Genomic DNA, 20,435 nt, shown 5'->3' with positions numbered 1-20,435 from the left:
CTGATTAGCAACATGACAATTTATACAATCCGCTGATCTGGCCCAAAGCAGGTCAGTGCCTCGACAGTCTTGACACCTTTGCTGAAATGGAATATCTACAGTTAAAATTAGCTGGATCTTAAAAGCACTGCACGGCAATTTCCTCTGTGTATAATGAATGCACTAAATACTCTGTCTGCACGCTGCACTCCTCACCCTGCAGTGTTTGATCCTGTCATTCAATCTCAATACTTAATTTTCAAAGTTTTCCACTATTCAAAAAATTAAGCCCCCCGCTCCCCCCAGATTTGGTCATGACTAAACCTCATGAGGACTAGTGGCAGGTGGCAACCTGTCAGGAATCAGAAATTTTGGGGTTACATGTCAGACAGAGGAGTGTGACTTTAACAGTGTAAAAAAATATGTACCACAAATGTTTGTAACTCCAGTGTGACTAAAAAGGTTTTACTCATTAAGAAAAATCAATTCACCAAATCAAGAAAGTTTCAGTCAAAAAGATGGTTACAGGAAGGAGCGAAGTATGTGGAAAATAGGAAATAACTTATACTATTTTACAAACTTATTATATGAACTCTGTGGATACAACCGTTAATACTTCATTTTAAGAAAAAAAATAGACCATTCAGCATTCCAGCTGAATTCATGCTTGAAGCTCATTTATTACTGTGCCGTTCTGGATTCCCATCTCCGTCCCTTGAGAACTGGCAATAGCAGTCAATGAAGAAAAGGAGGGATTAAAATTAGAAGCCCAAGTCAACTGAAAAATAATGATGATTTATAACTTGAGACAGCCCACAGAAGTAGATGGAAAGGGATGACAGCCACAGGAGAAGGGCAGCATGGAAACCAGTAGCTAGAAGAGAGGATAGAAACAGTAAGAAAGGAGGAAGGTGGTGATGGGAATCACATCATGTTCTGGCTGTGCTGAGACACTGCATGGTTCTGCCCCGTAACAGCTCATCACCTTCTCTTAGCAAGACGTTGCTGTACTTCCAACTTCACTGCCCCAGTAGCTCATAAACTGCTTATTCACCTGCCTTGGTCTGGAGGGCTTGGATTAGTCTGGCTGTTTTGACTTCAGCGTCCAAGGGAGCACTCCCATGCAAAGGGCAGGCTGAGGGGAACCTCAGAGATGTTGCAACAAGCAGTTGGGGTCAACGGCTACCACTGGGAGAAGACTGGGTTTACAGCCACATTTGAAAATGTATTAAAGATCTGGGGTCAGCGCAACACATGGAAAGAGACTGTTCTCGTCTCCCGGGTCACACAAGTTCAGAAGCGAGGAATGCACAAAGACCAAGAGCAGTCAAACTGATAATAAACGAACATTTGCATTTTGTGGAGTTTACTGTAAGCCTGAGCAGGAGTCATCCTTTTGCCCCAAATGCTGTTTAACCAAGCCATGGCAAATTGGGTGATTTTTTTAAAGTATGGGCTTGGAGAAGTCTTGTTCTCTGAACATGAAACTGTATTACTAATAAACAGGAATACGCTAATTCAAAGGACACAACCCAGCAGGACTGTTTTCTTCTCATCTCCCTGTTTCAACTGAAAATATAGGTCTGATTTTTTTTTTTAATCTCTCTGCTCTAACAGCAGCAATAAAAGTTCTCAATCCCCAAGTTAAAAAGATGTTTTCTTTCTGCTTCTCCTTTTGTTCTCTTGCAATAAATTCTGTAGTTGTCTTCGTTGCCTATCAATAGGTTAAACATATCCAACTTGTATGTTTAAATGCTAAAGACAGAGAATTCCCTAAGGATACGTCAGTCGTTGGCTCTTGTACAAAGAAAATACTGTATTTTGCTCAGAAGAGCTTTCTGTGGCAATTTAAACACAGTGAGACAGACACAATATCCTGGAGAGAGGAAAACCTGCCTTATTACATTCCTGACCCAAGAGAAAGGATCTGCCCTTAGGACATAAAGAGAATCAGTGGGGGGAAAAAAAAAGAGAAAAGTTATCTAATCCTAAAAATAAAGACAGTGGTTCATAATACAGCACGACCTTCTTTTAATCTCTGATAGAGTAGTTATACAGTATGGATATGATATAATACCAAGGGGGCAAACAGAGCTTGTTCGTCAGGCTGGGAACCAACTTGCTCTGCCTATATCTGTATTTTCAGGGTTTGGACATCTTTTTGATAGGCTTTGGGATATTCTGTGGAGGGAATGGAACTTACGGGATATTGCAGGGATTCTTTCCCAATAAGATCACATCTTGTTCTTGTTTCATTTAATATACATATATTAACGTATACAGTACAGTTAAGTCTGTTAGCAGCAAAATGCAGCTCCATCATGGGCAGTGTTTTACAGCTCTCCCTTGATTTCCTGTGTAAGAGCATGCAGCTATAAAGCAACAGGCAGATATTGCATCTTTATTTCCTAAACCTGAAAATTTAATAAATGAGGTTCTGCCAGAATATCTACATAAATTCTATGGACATTAATCATTCCACTTTTACAGTGGTAGGAAAGATGCTTTGATGACTCTCAGCTTTGTTTTTTCTCTGATGTTCTCTTCCATAACTGCCTAAAATCAAGTGCCGTCTCTTTCTTGAAGATTGCATACGTGTATTACTAGCTGGCAGGTTAATAGGTGAAGCTGGTATGTTGCAGGAATTTCAGCTTTCTTTACTCCTGGTTTTTTTTTCCAAATGTATGGAATTAATTTTTCAATGTCTGCTGGTGTGATAACTGGGCTTTGCCAGTTCCTCCAGAACTGATGCTCTGTACTGCGTTGCCTTAGTTCAAGCAAGGTATCACAGATTCCATATTTTGTGATGTAACAAAAAAACCCCAAAACAAACACAAAAAAGCTCCACCTCTCTCTTCAACCACCTGAATCTGTGGCCTGCCAAAGGACAGGGCCAAATGCATTTGTATGAGGGAGCTGCAGCAGAGAAGTGAAGGAACTGAAAGTGGGAACCACAGACCAGATGCTCAGGTCAACTGTTCTCAAATGGGATGTCTCTGCCCTCCAAGAGTATGCCCTGTTCTCCTGAGAACTGCTGAAGCACGAAAAGATGGAGCAGGATGGCTGTCAACCATGAGGATGGCTTGGTGCACTGGGATGAAGAAGCCTGTAGGGAAGAAGAGCCCCGCCCCGCTCCTGAAAGAGTACAAGGGGCCAACTGCAAGCTGACTGCTCCTGGCATTTCTCCCAATCATGTTCTTCTACCCATCCGCCCTCTGCAAAACTTCCCTGCTCTGGCTGCCCTCTCGGCTGTCTCTGCCACAGTTATGCACTCCCGTGCACAACTCCTGCAGTTTGTATTCCACACTCCATGCCACTGCGTGGATGCTGGTAAACCCTCTTCTAACTTCCACTGACTCCAGCATCTTTCTTGGTGCAGACTGTGTGTGTTCAGATGCATAGTTTAAGAGCTGCACTGACCATGTAACTGCTTCGCTAACAGCAAGAAAGTGTTTTGCTGGATGGTAACCCCTTTTGGAAAAGGCAACCTGACAGGTAGAAATCCATTACAGCTTTCACCTTCACCAAGACTTCAGCAATGCATAACAAATCGCCTTAAGAAATATAATCTTACATATCCATGTTTGGCTCGCTTTTACTTTGTGTTTTTTGTGGTCTTCCCATTTAGGTCCCCAAATTACACCCACATTTTACCTGTCTTCTGTGTATAGGTCCCATGAGAAAAATTCAGGGAAATTTGGTACCTGCAGTGTAAAGCAAGAGACCCAAGAGAGTCTAGCAAGGTAAAAAGCAGAGGAAGAAAGAAGCCAGGCAAAGGGTCCACCAGTGATGGAGAATTCAAACTTGACTCAGAATGCCTGGGCTGGAAGAAGAGACTGAACAAAGGCCATTTGCTGAAGGGTTTAAGTCCCGCTGCTGACTAAGCAATGAAACTGTAATGTTGGCCTTTACAATGCAATAGCGACCAAAGGTGGTATTCTCCCAAATCCTATATGCTACCCCTGCAGTGATGATCTTCAGCCTGTTCTGCCTGCTTTCCTTCTCTTTCTCTGTCACACATACACACAAGCTCTCCCCACAGGCTTTCTGAGAGCTGGCTACAGGCAGGAGCGCTACAGCTTGAGATGCAGGAAGGATTCCTGCCTTCAGGAAACAGCTCTACACCATGACTGTGAGGAGGTACGATGGCTGTTCCTGCCTTAAGCCCACAAGAGAGGAGATCCTCATTGCAGAGAGCTCCACATTCCCTGCAAACGTGTTACACATGCCTCTCTCAAGCTAGTCAAAACAGTAGTGTGCTAACAAGGACAGAGTTTTTCCTGCAGTTGGATGGGGAAGAGGGTAAAGACTGGCTGAAACCAAACAACTGCCCTTCACTAGGTCTGAGGTTACCAATGAATGTTGCCTAGAAAATGCAGTCTGATACCTTCTAGGAGTGACTGAATACGGAAGGAGAGAAAACCACCTGAGGCTCAACTTCAAAATTTTCTGCTTCATGATCTTTGCATTTAGGGATAAAAATTGATTTTACGTGCAACTGCTACAGAATTTCCAGGAAAACCAACTTAAAACCCATTAAAACACCCTCACAGGCAGTACCCAATGTGAGCGATGGCTGACTTCCTTCTTTACAAATCTGAACTCACATACAGCTGTACAATCTTTAACAAAAACATATGTGGAAAACAGGCCTTACCTTACAAAAAAAAAAAAAAAAACAACAAAAAAAAACCCACCACAAAAAACCAAAACCCCAATCAAACAAAACCTGAACAGCCCGGCACTTAGCACTGCTACAGATGTTAGTGTAACACACTTAAAAGCATTTATTCTATTTCTGGATTTTTCTCACTGGCAAAAAAAAGACCACAGAGAACTTCTGCCAGCACACTTGAGAAGGAAGTCATCATAAAGAGGCATTACAATAAGGTATTTAATCTTATTTGTAAATAGTATGAAGAATGAAAATACCACCCTGATTTTGTAAGAAGCTGACCAGCACACATGAGGCAGAAGAACTAAATACTTCAGATGTCTTCCCACATTGCTGCAGAAGACAAAAATCTATAGACCTCCTTCCTGCCATCATAACTCATCTGACTTCAATGGAAATCAGACCTGCTGTACATATTAAACCTGAAATTAACTATTCTCCCCCCATATTGCTTGGCTTTGATGAATTCCAGCCATTGCTCCTAGCTGAGATGTGCAGATCTTGGTTCTGTGAGGTGCTCTGCTCGCATGGGCTCTTAGGGCAGCCTGGAGCCCATTAAATTCCATTGGGTCCAAATGCACTGAGGTCTCTGCAGGAGCGGGGCTTTAGCAGCTCTTATAGTTAGTTATTGAGCCATGGGTTCAAACCACGCTCAAAGGAATAACATTTTCCTTTAAAATAGGACATGTTCACAAGAAAATAAAATGGGATGAGATTTCTAATTTTTACATTCCACAACACACCCCAGAATGGTGGAGCCAAGAAATAAACGCTCAACGCTAAAGATGCCTTGAGCAGAAAAAAATGGAAGTAAAAAAGTACCCAGCAAAATATCCCAACAGTTGTGGTGCACCAAATGAATATATAAAGCCAGAGCCATCTTATAAAAATTGTATAGTTTTAATGACAAAAATCTGTTAAAATTTACACTGCCTGTCAGTGCATGGGTTTGGAAATAGACTGCCAGCAGGTTAGTACCAACAGGCTCTTTGAGTTAAAATGTAACCATATATTACAGCAGCTCTGTATCATTTTATATTAGCAGAGACAAACTGCTTAATCCCATGAGCCAGCTTATAAATCTATGAAAGGTTATAGCAAGGTAGAACAAGGAAAAGCTAAAAAGTACTCTTTTAATAAGATTTTGAAGTCTTCCAATCTCCCAGACTGGTACAATGGGTCATCTATCTATCTATGCAGAAGGATTAGAAAAGTACTTGATCCCTTGCAAAACAGTTAAAACTCTGCCTTCTTTTACTGAAAATCCTATGCTCCTAATGGGGCAAAATAGCAAGGTATATGTCAGACAATTAAAAGGGATCTGCTCTTCGGAGTGTATTAAACGTATGGACAGTAACAGTAAGCATGTAGGCAGGACTTGCTGCAGAATATGCACTTCGTTTAGTTCAACCTTGGACCAGATTTTGTAAAACCATGCGCTTTCTTCTGCTTTTAGTCCTTTTTAAATTATTACAGCACAGCTAACACTGATCCACTTAAAATGAAAGAAAAGCTATTCCTCAGCAGGATCTTCCTGTGTAAATCAATCAGTAAGTCTTTTTAATTTTTTTAAGAGAGTCCTATGCTTTCCACATGGACACATCCGAATTGCCTGTATGAATAAAACACCAATGCTTTGTCTGCAGAAAGAGACTGTTAAATAGCAGGATATTTTTCAGTAAATGCACTTAGTGTCTCCTTATACATAATCTACAAAAGCTGCCATTCAGATTAGGAGATATTGCCTGATCCACTTTTTGCAATGAAACGAAAAAAAAAAACAACCTAAGAAAGTCAGGAATGTAGTGACTTAAAAGCACACAACACTTTTCACAGAGACTACAATGAAAAATGATGGTAGTGATAAGCATTACCAAAATCTTTACTAGACAGTGTACGTTTTAACATTTGTTTCATCACAGAGGAGATCCTGGTAGAATTAATACAACATTGGTAGGTGACAGAAGCAGCGGTGTGTTAAAGCCATGACACCACGACTGAACTGGAGATTTCAGGCACTTCCTTCCTAATATCTCTAAGAAACATTTCTAACAAGCTTCAGCACGTGCAACAGTTTATTGCTCCTCTGAGACCTCCCTCGGCATTTTTCCACTGGAAAATTTAGAATTTATCTTTCACAGCTGCACTAGGCTTGGTCATCCTAGCAAACATCCTAACCACATCCTAGCAAAGTCGGGGTTAGCAAGGGTCTGTCACATGTTAGAAGTTAGTCGCCCTTGATGCTCCAGGGAGTGGCAGCAGAGATAGCTTCTTTCATCTCTCTCTTGCCACAGGATAACATTTTCTACCACAGACAGTCTAGTGGTGTAGCTAGACTACAGACGTATGTGTGAGCTGTTGGAATGAGAACTGTACAGGATCTCTTAGCAGAACATGGGGGTATCACCTAACACACTCTGAAAAGAGCCAAGGCCAATTTTTTTTCTGCCCTGCATTCCACACACTAACTTTAATTGACCTGCAGAGAACTTACAGGTGCTTCTGGTAACTAAAAATCAATCCTAAATAGTCTGGTTTAACTCAAAGACTCATCTCTTCTCCTATATACCATTGTGGCACCACCTGAATGGGACAGACTTCTGCTGGCAGTCAGCGCCAGAAGTCTGCAAACCAAAGGGCAGTCCTGTATCTCTGTAACCCTCCCTCATCCAAAAACTATCAGAGCTGGAGTCTGGCGCCTACAGAATGCGATATAAAACAAACCTCTTTGTTCAGGCTTTTTTACTAACTGTAAGTGTTGGAATCCCCTTGGCAATTAATTTCCTGGCTGGTAATCCCTTGGCTCTGATCCACGTGGAGAAAGTGGCTGCGCTGGAGGAAGGTGTGCAAGGCACATGCTCCAGCTTTGCAAAACGTAGCCTCTTGATTTAAACGACACTGGCCAAGCCTGAAAACTTCATATGTGCCCTGCATAATGAAGTAAGCTAAGCTCACTGTTAAACACTCCTTAAGCCAAGTGTAATGTGGCAAACGGTCAAATACTGCTGGTAGGGCTTTCTTGATTATCTGTGATAATATTGGAAACGGTTTAGTCAGAAGCAAAGATATGCAAAAACTACCCCAACAGTAGCGAGATACAGAAATGTACATCGTATGATAATTAGTACTGATAACAGTTTAAAGGATAAAGTCTTAATTTTACTAACTTTAAGAAAAATTACACTAACAAAAAAAGTCACATACCCACAGTGTATTAAGCTTCTATATTCCCACCTCTCATACAGAGCTGCAAAACTCTTTTAGTAATCCTGCCTAGTGCTGGTAACTGGCAAAACAATCTACAATGCACGCCCCAGAGCTATAGGAATGCCTCTCCCTAGCAGTCAGGCCAGGTGGGCTTGATCAGTTTTGACATATATATTGTTTAAGTCTTCTGAGACAAGAAAAGCTGTGTGGGCATAACTCCTGTAAGTGACCAAACTCTGGAAAACATTTTGACTAAGCTTCCTTTAGTGTTAGACAAAGGGTCTCACAGGAGGAAGAAAGTTGGTATCATGCTCACATGTGCCGTGAAGAGAACAGTGAGATACTATCTTTTTAATTAACTCAGCCTGAAGTGATGCAGTCTTAACTGAAGCACTCCAGTCCTGGATTCCTCAAATTAGGAAGCATCAGAGCTAAACAAATACAGGAAACCTACTTGCTCTTTGGAGTCCAAAATGTTAAAAATACCCCACAAAAACATACTGGATCTCCCCGGATGCATTCCCTTTCCACATCGTCCTGACACGGAAGGCTGTCAGGGTTTAACCCCAGCTGGCAACCAAGCACCACAGGGCCACTCAATCACTCTTCCTCACCAGTGGGATCGGGGAGAGAATCAGAGGGGTAAAAGTGAGAAAATTCTTGAGTTGAGATAAAGACAGTTTAATAGGTAAAGCAAAAGCTGCACATATAAGCAAAGCAAAACGAGGAATTCATTCACTCCTTCCCACCGGAAGGCAGTTGTTCAGCCATCTCCAGGAAATGGTCACTTGAGAAGAAAAACACCATCACTCCAAAAGTCGCCCCCTTCCTTCCCCTTCCCCCAGCTTTATATGCTGAGCATGACGTCATATGGAATGGAATATCCCTTCAGTCAGTTGGGCCCAGCTGTCCTGGCTGTGTCCCCTCCCAACTCCTTGTGCACCCCAAACCCCCTCACTGGTGGGGTGGGGTGAGAAGTGGGAAAGGCCTTGACTCTGTAAGCGCGGCTCAGCAATAACAAAACCACATCTGTATTATCAGCACTGTTTTCAGCACAAATGCAGAACATATTCCCATACTAGCTACTATGAAGAAAATTAACTCTATCCCAGCCAGAACCATCACAAGGGCCTAACAATGGGTGTACCTTAAGCATCAATCAGAAAAAAAAACAGAGGCAAGGGAATAATGGAAGGAAAAAAAGGACAGTAGTCATTTTAGGTACGAATACTTGTGGAGCAAGCTCTTGCCCTCACTGAAAACACTCTGAAAAAGGTCCCTGAATTCAAGGCGTGTTGCCCTCATCTGGCAGTAATCACTACTGGGGTAAGGTGCTAACTAGAAGCAAAGCTATCTTGTGCGTCTCTGAAAATTTAGTGAGTTCCTACCTGCTGCTGTGCTGCTGCTGTTCTTTCTTTTAGTGCTTTCTTGACACATGTAGCAGAGGATAAAAGCCTAATGGGTGCGAGTGTCAGCACAATATAAATTACTGCAAGGAAAAACTTGATGCATGGCTTGGGATCTGAAAGAGGAATGTCCACCATTGTTTGTGATTATGGATCACATCACAATCTAATAGCAATTTTTATTTAATCAATAATTTCCATGCTGAACAGACAGCCCTGTTACAGAGAATCGACAAGCAGGTACTGATAGCGACAAGGCTTGTTATTAATCTTTACCCTGCCAAGATATCAACCAAACTACTGTAAAAAAGCACCACCAAGATGGATTTAGAAGCAGGCCTTTCTTTTTCTTTCTTTTCTGACTCTCTTTTTCTTTCTCCTTCTCTTTCTTTTTCTATCTCTCTTTCTTCCTTTGCCTTTCTTTTCTTTTTAGCTGCACAGCCCCATTACCCTTTTCCTTTTCTGGGTATGTAACGTTTCATACACTTTATATTCTAACTTTATTTGAAAAAACCTGGGGTTTGAATTACACAAAAAGGCAATTCATATTAAGCAATTTCACAAATCAGTGGCACCTAGCCCAGTGCTCAGTGTTAGCCATTATAGGCTAATAAATCATACTTTCTCTTTGAGATGTCAATCGCCAAAGTGCTTTGTAAAAACGTTGGCATCTGTAATTCAGCGAAGCCTTTTCATCTTGAAATAAGATGCTCCAGACTGATAACAAGAATAATCCTCTCTTGATCAAAAAAAAAAATCTGCATTTTACCAATTAAAGCTGCTGCCAGAAGCCAAACGGAGCAGCACTGAGACTCCACTGTAGTTTATCTCTGCTAAACACAAGGAGGGATACAGTTAGAGCTTTGTTTCATTTTCAGCTTGACTACTTTATCTCACAGAGAATTGCAGCATCTCAGCCCTGCAATACATGTAAGAATGGTATATGCAGACCTCATACCTACAGTGCAAGCCACCAGAGGACCCACTCCTGACAGAACCACCACCCATTCATTTTATAGATTAGGCACACGACACCTTGAAGAAAAGTCACGCTCACACAAAAGTTCAAGCACTGGAAAGCACTAATTCGTTTCACCATGATAAAAGGCTCATCTGCTTTTTCTTTCTTTCTATTAAGAGGTTACACAAACAAAAGAGACTGCAAAAATGAATCCAGGCAGCCCAGCCCTCTCAAAACCAAATGCTGAAACTGCACTCGCCCCTGTATTTAGCATGCCTGTCCCTGCCTCTGTTCATGCATGCTGATCTGTCGCTTGTGTCTGACAAAAAGCATTTCCACATGCAATAGCTGGGCCAGCACTCATAGATTTCTATTCTCCCAGGCATCAGGTTTCTATGGGCAAACCTTTTGGGTAGAATATAGGCAACTAAGAGGCAGAACATGGCACTTGTGACAAAGATACAAAGATGGGCTGCACTATGGTTAAAATCCTATTAATTGGGAGGTGACAAAAGCAGCGCAGAGACACACCACACCAAACAGGAGACTCCAGAAGGTTCGAGGTAGATCCTCCACTGGTTCAACTTCATAACACAGGCTACATAACAGCAAATCACTTAGTCAGCAGTAGCAAGGCAGGTAAAAGCTGCACAGAAACCGCAGCTCTGTCCTGGTGAATCCGTTTTGTCCTGGCCCATTGGTCAGGACTGAAAGGTAGCTGGAGTCGATGCCCAAGCCCAGCCTTCCTTGCAGCTTGGAAGCAGCAAAAAAGCAGGCAGGGTCTTCCCTCTTCCGTCTTCTCCATGATAAGCCTACAAGAGTCAGGAGCCAAAGAGCCAACTCATTCCACAGCTTTACTCTTGCCTGCACATTTGTCACTGAGTCAGCACCGGCTCCCCATGGACTTCGCTGTCAGCTTCTTATCCTACACTTCTCCCTGGAACTGGAAGTCACCTACGAAACATCACTAACCTGGAAGAGTTCACTAGCTGAACCCTCAGGCAAAATAAACACTTCAAATAAGTACATATATCCACAAACCACCTAAATAGTGCTTTGTGATTAAAAATATGGACAGATGCCAAACTCTGCTCCCTACCATACACAGCCCTTTCCACTCAAGTGCCCACTTGTTATGATTTCAATCTAAATGGCTAGAGTAACTTCTAGGGGCATAGGAGGAGCACTGTTCATCTCTACCCACATCAGTGAAAAAGAAGCGCTATTTAAATGACATGTCATAGTTTAGCAACTTCTTTCAGAGACACCAATTCAAAGACAATTACTCTGGCAACTCATATGAACAGTAGCTGTAGCAGCAGCAGACTAACAACAAGTCTTCCTAATGCTGTGAAAGAAATGCTAATTACAGAGGAATTAAAATAAAAAATGATTACATTTCTCTCTCTAAATCCCCTCTTAATACTTAACAGATTAGGGTGGATTTATTTTTTTGTAAACCTTACTCTATCAAAAAAAGAAATCCCCACTTTATTTTTTTTTTCCCCCTTCTCCTCTGTGATTCATCAAAAGCCAGACTCTAGGTAGGGGAACTGCCGATGTGCTTGTGTAGTGGAGTGCTTAAGAGGACCTGAGCCAAAGCACAGCTGGCCTTTGGGTCAACCCCAGAGTGAATAAGATCTCATCACAAGGCAGCAGTGCTGACTTTTAACACTGCTGGAAGGCAGAGGGCATCACAGTGGCTGGCGCAGAGGAAGGATGTGCTGGGAAGGCAAACGGGCTGTACCAGACCCCAAGGGCTACTGAAGCTACAGAACAGCAGAGGTCTGTCTGTGGTTACTTAACCTTAAAACCCGACAGCACTTACATGGTTAGCTTTGATGGAGGGTTAAAGACATGCTTCATTTAAACAAGCCTGTGTTAGGTACCCATAAGGAAACACAGAGAAAACGAACATGCGCTTAGGGGCACAGATCTGCTTACTAGCTTTCCTATGCCATGTAATGAATTGCTGGCCTATAAACACTGCTACCGTTCTGGCACAGTTTAAAACTACGGGCTCAGCAGCCTATAATCCAGCACAATAAGGTGGTGCTGTAATTATAACTCAGCCTTTAAACAGGCACTGAGGAGGAGATTTCAAAATCTAAAAACTTCTGAACGGATGTTTCCCACAATTATTTGCTATAATCTCTCCGCCCTCTCTCTCCTCCCCCTTGTTCCATCACAGCTACAAAGATCAAATATACTAAGGGGATGCACAAACTGGGAAAAACACCTTTCCATGGCACTTTGCCTCTAAAACTCCCTGCCTTCTTCATGTGTCCCAAACCCTGGGCTTGTCTCACTTGATTCTTTGGCCACAGCATTGCTTCTCCAAATAAGATGAAATAGAATAAAAACACCAATAAAACCCCCTTTGCTGTGGTACGTAACACATTCTCCTTTTGTCAGGAAAAAAATGATTACTATAATGGATTTCATGTTCTTATCTATTCCTTACTCTTTTCAATTTAAAGGGAACATTTCTGAACCTTTCAGGGCAGTGGCTGTCACTACCACGCACAATGAACCTGTGAATGGGCTGGAGCTTCTCTGAGTTACTGCACTAGAGCCAAATACAACTATTATAAAAATGCACTGAAAACTGCCTCTGCAAAGAAGAATTAAAAATTAAATAAATCCCTACAAGTATTCGGAGACACATGCAAACTGGGATGTTCAATGACATCTCTTTAGGATTGTGAAGGGACTTGCTTCACATAGCTGACGCTTACCTGCATCATGACCAGTTGCAACAACACCTCCAGTACCCAGAGAAAAGAAATTGCTAATGTACAGTGGATAATCTGCCTTTTGGGGCAGCTGTGTGTAATTGCTTCCTTTCAGGCATCAATGCCTACCCACACAGCTGCAAGTAGCACCCCATCAGCTTTGGCAGCTCAGGGCTGTTTGCTCTTGGGACAGTTTCTCCTCCTGGAAGCGGTGGGCCAATGCATGACGCTCGTGGTCATTTACAGCTTTACCACTGCAGCTGTTACTCAGGGGAACTGCTCTAATTTGGCTTATTCTCCTATTGCAGTTGGGTCTTTTTTTAAGAGAAGCTCTCTCTAGTCCTTACCTACCACTCTCCTACAGAACAGGAGCTGAGGAAGAAGCCACAGGCCAAGGACAGCATGGTGGCAGAGCAAATGAGACTTTCAAAAGTCTATTGACTTTGAGTGTCCTTATTTCTGGGCATCCAAAATGACCAACCCCAAAGATGGTCCTTCAGAGAGCAGTGTGTTCCTCACCTCCTGATCAGACATGTTCTTAAGTGTTTTGAGATGCACAGCACTGATTAAGGCAGTCCGTATCACTATAGGTGCTGCAAAACCTCAGCTGAGGCAGGCTGTAGACAGGTGTAGGTCTCCATGGATTGCTGGCCAACTTCTGTCAGTCAGGGCTGAATCCACCCTTTTCTGTAGGAGCAGAGGGCAAAAACCTGAAGAAACTCAACTCAGGGAGCTTCATGTAATGGTGGTTCTCAGTGCACCGCGGTTACCTTCGGAACATACGGTTACCTGAGAAACACAAGAAACTCCTCTGGGGCGATGAGAGAGCCTGGTTCAGCATTACAGCAGCTGCCCTGGGGATTGGCAGGGGAGTGCTCCAGTCACCGGGGCTTTGCAAATAGGCAGGAAGACCTCAGAAAATGAAATCCTAAATGTAAGCCATCGCTGTCAGTTTAGGGCTTTTTGATCTCATCTAATCAAATGTAACAACAATGAGGGAATTTTATTGCTGTACAATTAAGGCAAAAACAGTAACAAAAAAATAGCTCTACAGTTCTTCAAGCATGTTTTTGAATGAAAAATAATTATCATCAAGGCTGCACAGCAAGGGGGATGAGAAATAGGCAGCACTGCGTTTTTCTGATTGCCACTGTATTAATATTTAACAATAACTTCCGTCATTTCCTTGAAGGATAATTTTCTTAAATAAACTTTTATCTTCAGTGTCTAACCCTTTTGCAATATTTTATTCTTAAACTGATTTCTGGGGGAAAAAAAAGACAAACTGCAACAAGAATCAGATTTATAAAAATATACAATATCTTATTAGCTTCTGGGCGCTCAAGTGCATTTATCACATATTTAAAACAAACTTGAGCTCAGCTAAGCCCAATTATAATATCTCGCTGGGCAGAGAAATTAATTAAACAGCTGAATGATAAAGACCCCAGCAGCAAACTGAGGTTTTAAAATAAATAAGATCCTTTTTTTTTTTTTGTTAAGAAAAAGGGAAAGAAAGAAACCTCTAATACACATGTTCAAGCAGTAATGTAAGCAATCTTTTCAGGAGTGCAACGCACTGTAAATAAGACTACCTGGCAGGTGAATGCAGTGGCAGCTCTAATGCAGCTCTCCAACTTTGTGATTTGCTAATGTGCAACACACGCACCCCTTTTGCACCAACTTCAAATAACCCTGGGATCCCAGCAGTACAGCTTGGCGACTGAACCAGAACAAGGGCAGAACTTGTCAGGATTTAAGAGCTTTCAGCAAAACCCTTCAATTGCAGCCAGTACCCTATTCCATAGAAGGATATCAATTATAGATAGTGACTTGCTTTAGCAGGGCAGTCAGTACTGTCAGACGCTAGATAGACAACCATGAAGAATCATGAATCTTTCTATTAACTGTAAGAGAGGGAGGGGGGGAAAGGATGGATAGGTGCTATAAATAAGGCAGAGCGTCTGAATGGTTTAACACCTTGCCTTTTGGTGTATGTATCATGAAAATTTAACCACGCTGAATTCTAAGTGGCACATATCACTTGAAAATAAGAGCTCCCGCACCAAAATCATTGCAGTGTCAAACGCTTCTGGGTGGGTCAATAATGATTCTTTTATGTAGCTTTTCAGTTATTTATTCATAGCAGCCCATGTTCTGTTCACAAATTCAGTCAGAAAACATTGTCTCTTGGTGCCTAAGCACACTTCCACTAGTGCCGACATTTTACACTAATAACAGCAGGACTTTGCCACAGAAAGTAATGCAGAAAAATGCCATCAAATACTGACTATTGTGCCGAGGATTGCAATTTCTGCTCTAAAGGTATACCACATATTCAGACACAGGTTATTTTTGTATTCACCATCTCATACGTGCTACACCACACATCACATTATAATGCAGATGTTGCTAGAATCTGATTCACCTACAACTGATTTCAAAGTAAATCGGGTCCCATCGTTCCCCAAAAGATAATAAAGCTATTCTCATGTGACAGAAAGCCCAGAATATACATAAATTCGTATTTACCTCTTTCAAAACACATGCATATGTGCTTGTGTATACACCCTATACGTGACGGGAGTAATGACATCTATAATGTGAACTGTGCACATTGTGTATTGTGGAAAAGCTCTCCGGAGCTCTGCTCAACCTAGCGTGAATAGAATTCACGCTGAGGTACCTAACCCTTTAGGAAACAAAACAAACATCGAGAAACATATTTCCATCTTTTCCCTAAACACTGCAGTTCCTCTACAATTACAGTGCTTTGGGATGCAAGGCTTGGATAACAGACTGTTCTGTGCCATTGGATGTTTTGGATCCGGTATCTTACTATTATGTATGGCTACAAACAGTAGCTTTGCTCCTCTGAAAAAAAAAAATAATCCACATTCATTAAAAGACTTACTGCTAGCCTGCATAGATCCTGAAAATTTAGCCTTATCAGAATGTACACGGAAGCTTTTTAGGTCTTTTTTCTGAAGCTCTGCATTTTTGCAAATTTTCTCTTCCCAGCTGAACTTCCAAAGCCCAGGGAAGTGGCTTGGAGAGTTGTACAGGTGCAAGAATACTCCAAATACTTCAAAGTCAAACATACAAATGCATTTTCATTTCTACTGAATACATGCTACGTAACATGTACTCAGTGAAGTGGGTGACAGGGAAGGGGTTTCTTGCTATCCTTTGTGAAGGTCTACATACCTCACTCTTAGTTTCACTATACAGTTCACTTGACTACCCATAGTAACCACAAGTAGGTGTGTGTACACAATATGATGTAGTATCACATGTGCCATACCCACCCGACTTCTGAACACGTGACTGCTAATCAACCTTTCTGACCGTTCGGGAGTATAGGGAAGCTGGCAGATGTTGTCTAGATGAGTCTTGCTAGAGCAATTTAAGCCTTTATCGTTTTTATCTATGCCAGTTGCCCCTGCCTTGATGATTACTACACCACAGCAAAGTCAACAAAACAGGATGGTTATCTATACTTTTGATGTCCCAGATGGCAGTCCAGCATCTGACTTCAGACCCCCCTTCAAACTCGGCTGGAGCAACTGAGGGTCTGCTGAGTCTGCCAGCCGGTTGGGAATCACTCGCAGAGCAGCAGGGCATGCTGCCAGGGGAGGCAACGTGGCAGAGCTCTGCTGCAAGATTTGAAGGTTAATATCTATTAACTTGCAAAGCCTTGACCTTGCTGGGAAGCATAGCATGATCCTAGCTACACGACTACCCATATATGAACTAGCTCAGGTACCTCCAGACAGCACTGAACAGCCCAATCTACATGGCTCTGGAGTTGCAGGGTGAAGAAAGACCTCATGCCCATATCACGGCCATTCCTTCTCTTCTGTTTGAACAGCGTCTAGCGACGTGGTACCCTGGGCTCGATGAGGCCTCCAGCTGCTACTGCTGTGTAAATATTACTGAGTAAAGGACGTACTCATGCCACTGAGACACATACTCTCTCTCTGCCTAATTCAGTTGCACACTTGCACAGACCAAGACAAGAACTCATCCAGTGCAAAGGTAAGCGCAAATTGTGGCAATTTGTATCTAATTGGATTTAACCACAAGTATTTGGGTAGGAGGCATACATCAGTCACACCAGCAGGGAGATTTTCAAGGGCTGAACTGCTGCTCAGGGACTTAAGGCTTTCTGCTGGAATCACACACCTAAGCGAAACCAGGACTGCCATCCCGTGAAGCCCTAAGGAGAGCTGGACTTCATTTCCCTAGTTGCTGCAGGTGTACATCAGAAGGCTGTGGCAATCAAGGGCAGCAAAATGTGGGAGAGACAGACCAGGGTGAAAGGCCAGACTTTCAAACAGAGTTAGATGTCTAAAGCCCTTTGCAATTCTTGACAGAAATAACTCGTTCAAGTCCCCACAGCAGGGCTCTGTCGGAGCAGCAAAAGAAATCACAAACCAGGGCGCCATCACTGAGTCACGCTGACTCTTACAGCATGATTTGCGCTACTTGAATGTGATGGTTGCGATGATGATGATGATTTTATTGTCTTCAGGATATTGAATCAGGACTTGCACCTCGTAATCTTAAATGCCATCATAACGTATCTGAATCCTGAGCCCTGCCAAAAAGAACTCCTTGTATCACAGAAACATTTTTTATCTGCCTTCTTTATGTCTAGAGAAACCCATCTCAGATGTTGCCATCGTGCAGAAATGTAACAAATACACTTTTTGCAGAGGAGTCTTGCTATTGACCCCTACAGTACACTCAGATTCGCTACAAAAATCACACCAGAAACAACAAATTTAAAAACCCCCAAACAAACTATCACACTGTCAGTTTAATTCACCTGAAACTACAAAATGTCAGCTATTAGCTAACAGGCACAGTGGAATTCAGTTAATTCTTATGCTTGAAACTTCAAAAAAACCTCTTCCTTATTTTCATTACCAAGGGCACCTTTATTCTGAATTTCTCTTTTATTTCATATATTTTGGTATAAATTTGCCATCATCACTGGAATAATTTCTGAATATTGAGAAAGGTTTGTCAGGCATCATAAAGCTTCAGCCTAGCAATTATTAGCAGGTATACAGACTGGCTGTGCAGAGCCCAGATGATGTCAACTGGTCTGTTTGCATGGAATTAATTGCAAGACCGACACTTGATCTTTTAAATGTGTCCAACCCTTTGCAGCAGCTGTCCATATGGCATTTCTTCCCCAAAGGTATTATGACACTGAAAGTGTCCCTCCTCACATTTCATCTTGGCCTATTAAAATGTTTTTGTGCAAAATATGTCCAAAGGATTCTTTATAAAGTCACATTTTTTCCATTATTTTAGTTTGTGATAGTCTTTCATTTATTATTATTGTTACTGTAACTGTTATTACTACCTAATAAGAAACTGAAAATATATCTTGATTAATAACCGCAACACCAATAGCTCTCCCACTCCACCAAGTAAAAGCTGTCATTGCTTTACTGAAGTCAGCTTTGCAACATCAGTTTACCATTTTGCGTAGTGTTTGGAAATATACAGTGGGTTTTTAAAATTTGTTTTGGGTAGAAAAGTACATTTTTCAACAAGCTATTTCAGTAGTATTGGCCACATTATGCAATAGATTTTGCATGACCTCCAGGAAAGTATTAAACAGTTTTCTACAATAAATAGGATTCTGACACTGATTATTTGTGGAAGATGTTCCTCTCTAATCTGTACTAGGAATTCTTTTTTTTCAGAGTGTTTAGATAAGTTCTATGATGCCTGTAATTAAGAGAGGTGCTGCTAGCTAAGGAGGTTGGAAATGGCGGGGGACTGTACTTGCCAGGTTATTGTCTAGTTTTTGATCATACATTTTCTAGCTTACAATACTACAAAACAGTGAAAATCATTTATTTTGGAGAAGTGGTAGAGTGGAAGAAAAGCAAGGCAGACACAACTAGTATTTGGGTAGCACAAATAAGACCATACAGTTTGCTTTTGCTAAAAAGACTGGAAGAACTCGGTCTCCATGTATTCAGCTGAATAATCCACATCAGTTTACACACAACAGGAAACTGATACCAAAAACCCCCTTAGGGAAGGGGAAGAATTCCCCATGCCCATTTCTACTGTTACAGTCCCTTTTGGGAGAAAGAAATCAAACTTGGCTAAAGGTTAATAATAATTCATGTCCAGCTTACTATTACTCAATAACTATCAAAGTCTCTAACTCAAAATAGCATTTGCTGGCTTACAGGATCAGAGCCACTACAATCTCTATTGAAGACTTTATTGAATTTTACACTAAGCTTTAGCTGACTGAACAGGTCAAGCACTGTGGCTCTGAGTTTTCTTTATTCTCAGAAACTCATAAACCCCTCTCTGGTTTGCAGCACTGTTAGCTAAGAAACTTGACTCAGCACAGGGTCAGAGAACCCGACCCCCATGAAAAAGGTCACATAGTTTTAAAACCCAGTTCCTGAACACCATTAACTTACATGCACTAGCTGTTCCTGCGTGTCAAACTCCCGGGAACAGCCTTCCCAGTGGCAGTTTGTCTCGTAGACCACTTCAGGCTCCTGTTTGCTTTCATCTTTGTCCCCTTCCTCTTTTACCAGGGTCATTCCTTCTGGCTGTTCCTGGAGAGAGGCAAAAAACAGGGGTGAGGAGAGAGGAAATTCTGAAACTGAAGAGGAAGAAAAGTGATTTATTTCAGCATTGAAAGAAAGATGGGGCTGGGCATGCAGATTATTTTACTCACAGTTCATTCTCTTACTCAGTTCTACAAAATACATAAGCCTGAAACAGGCCTGGTAAGCCGGAAGCCATTTGCAGACTATACAGATAAAACAAATTTTTCCTCCCCAGAAGTACTCACTGCAGAGAATTAAAAAAAAAAATAACCCTTTACATTTCAATTCAAAGCAAATCGTAAAGGCTTGGCTTCCCTCTCTCCAGATTCAGGCAGCTCTTTATTTGCACACTTACCCATTATTATTCAGTGGCATCACTAGTGAAAAAAGGCACTATTCAATATTTTGAATTAATTGGAATTTGACTTTAGTACTATGGTTAGACACAAAATGGATCAGCAGTAATCCAAAGTGTGTTTTCATTGTTAATCCTGCGACAATTTTGTCCACAAAACCTTTCCAAAAGCAATTTTGGTAATTGGGTAATTTTCAGGCTACTTGTTAGTCTGTTCTTGCCTGTAATGTGTGCATGAAAGGGGTGAGCGGGAGAAAAGAGTATTTAATTTTGGGTTTTGACTTTCCATCTTCAGTTCCTCAAGGTACCTCATTCTCCCCAGCTTGTTACGTGCCCAGGGTAAGGGTCAGATGTTAGCGTAAACATTTGGTTCAGATTATGCACTCACGCTCTTTCCATTTCAAACCTGCTGAAGGATTTAGATGGACTACTGCTTTGTTTTCATGGATTCACTCACAAGACTGAGGCTCTGATTCTCATCTCCCCCGAGTCACTGTAAATCAGGAGTCGCCCTACTA

At 41.8% G+C, this 20,435-nt stretch overlaps 1 protein-coding gene across 2 annotated transcripts in view; it reads right to left on the bottom strand.

Annotated features, from left to right (window-relative positions):
• GLI3 (GLI family zinc finger 3) overlaps positions 1-20,435 on the bottom strand; it is a 211,385-nt gene that overhangs the window by 21,326 nt on the left and 169,624 nt on the right. For both annotated transcript variants that reach the window (XM_064443852.1, XM_064443853.1), the window contains exon 10: positions 19,428-19,568. In XM_064443852.1, coding sequence (XP_064299922.1) covers positions 19,428-19,568 — 141 coding nt within the window. The remainder of the gene's footprint in view (positions 1-19,427; positions 19,569-20,435) is intronic.

This window comes from Phalacrocorax carbo, chromosome 2 (genome assembly GCF_963921805.1).
Source record: "Phalacrocorax carbo chromosome 2, bPhaCar2.1, whole genome shotgun sequence".
NCBI classification, from domain to species: Eukaryota; Metazoa; Chordata; class Aves; order Suliformes; family Phalacrocoracidae; genus Phalacrocorax; species Phalacrocorax carbo.
The sequence above is the reverse complement of the archived record's forward strand: the minus strand, read 5'-3'. Positions and strand labels throughout refer to the sequence as shown.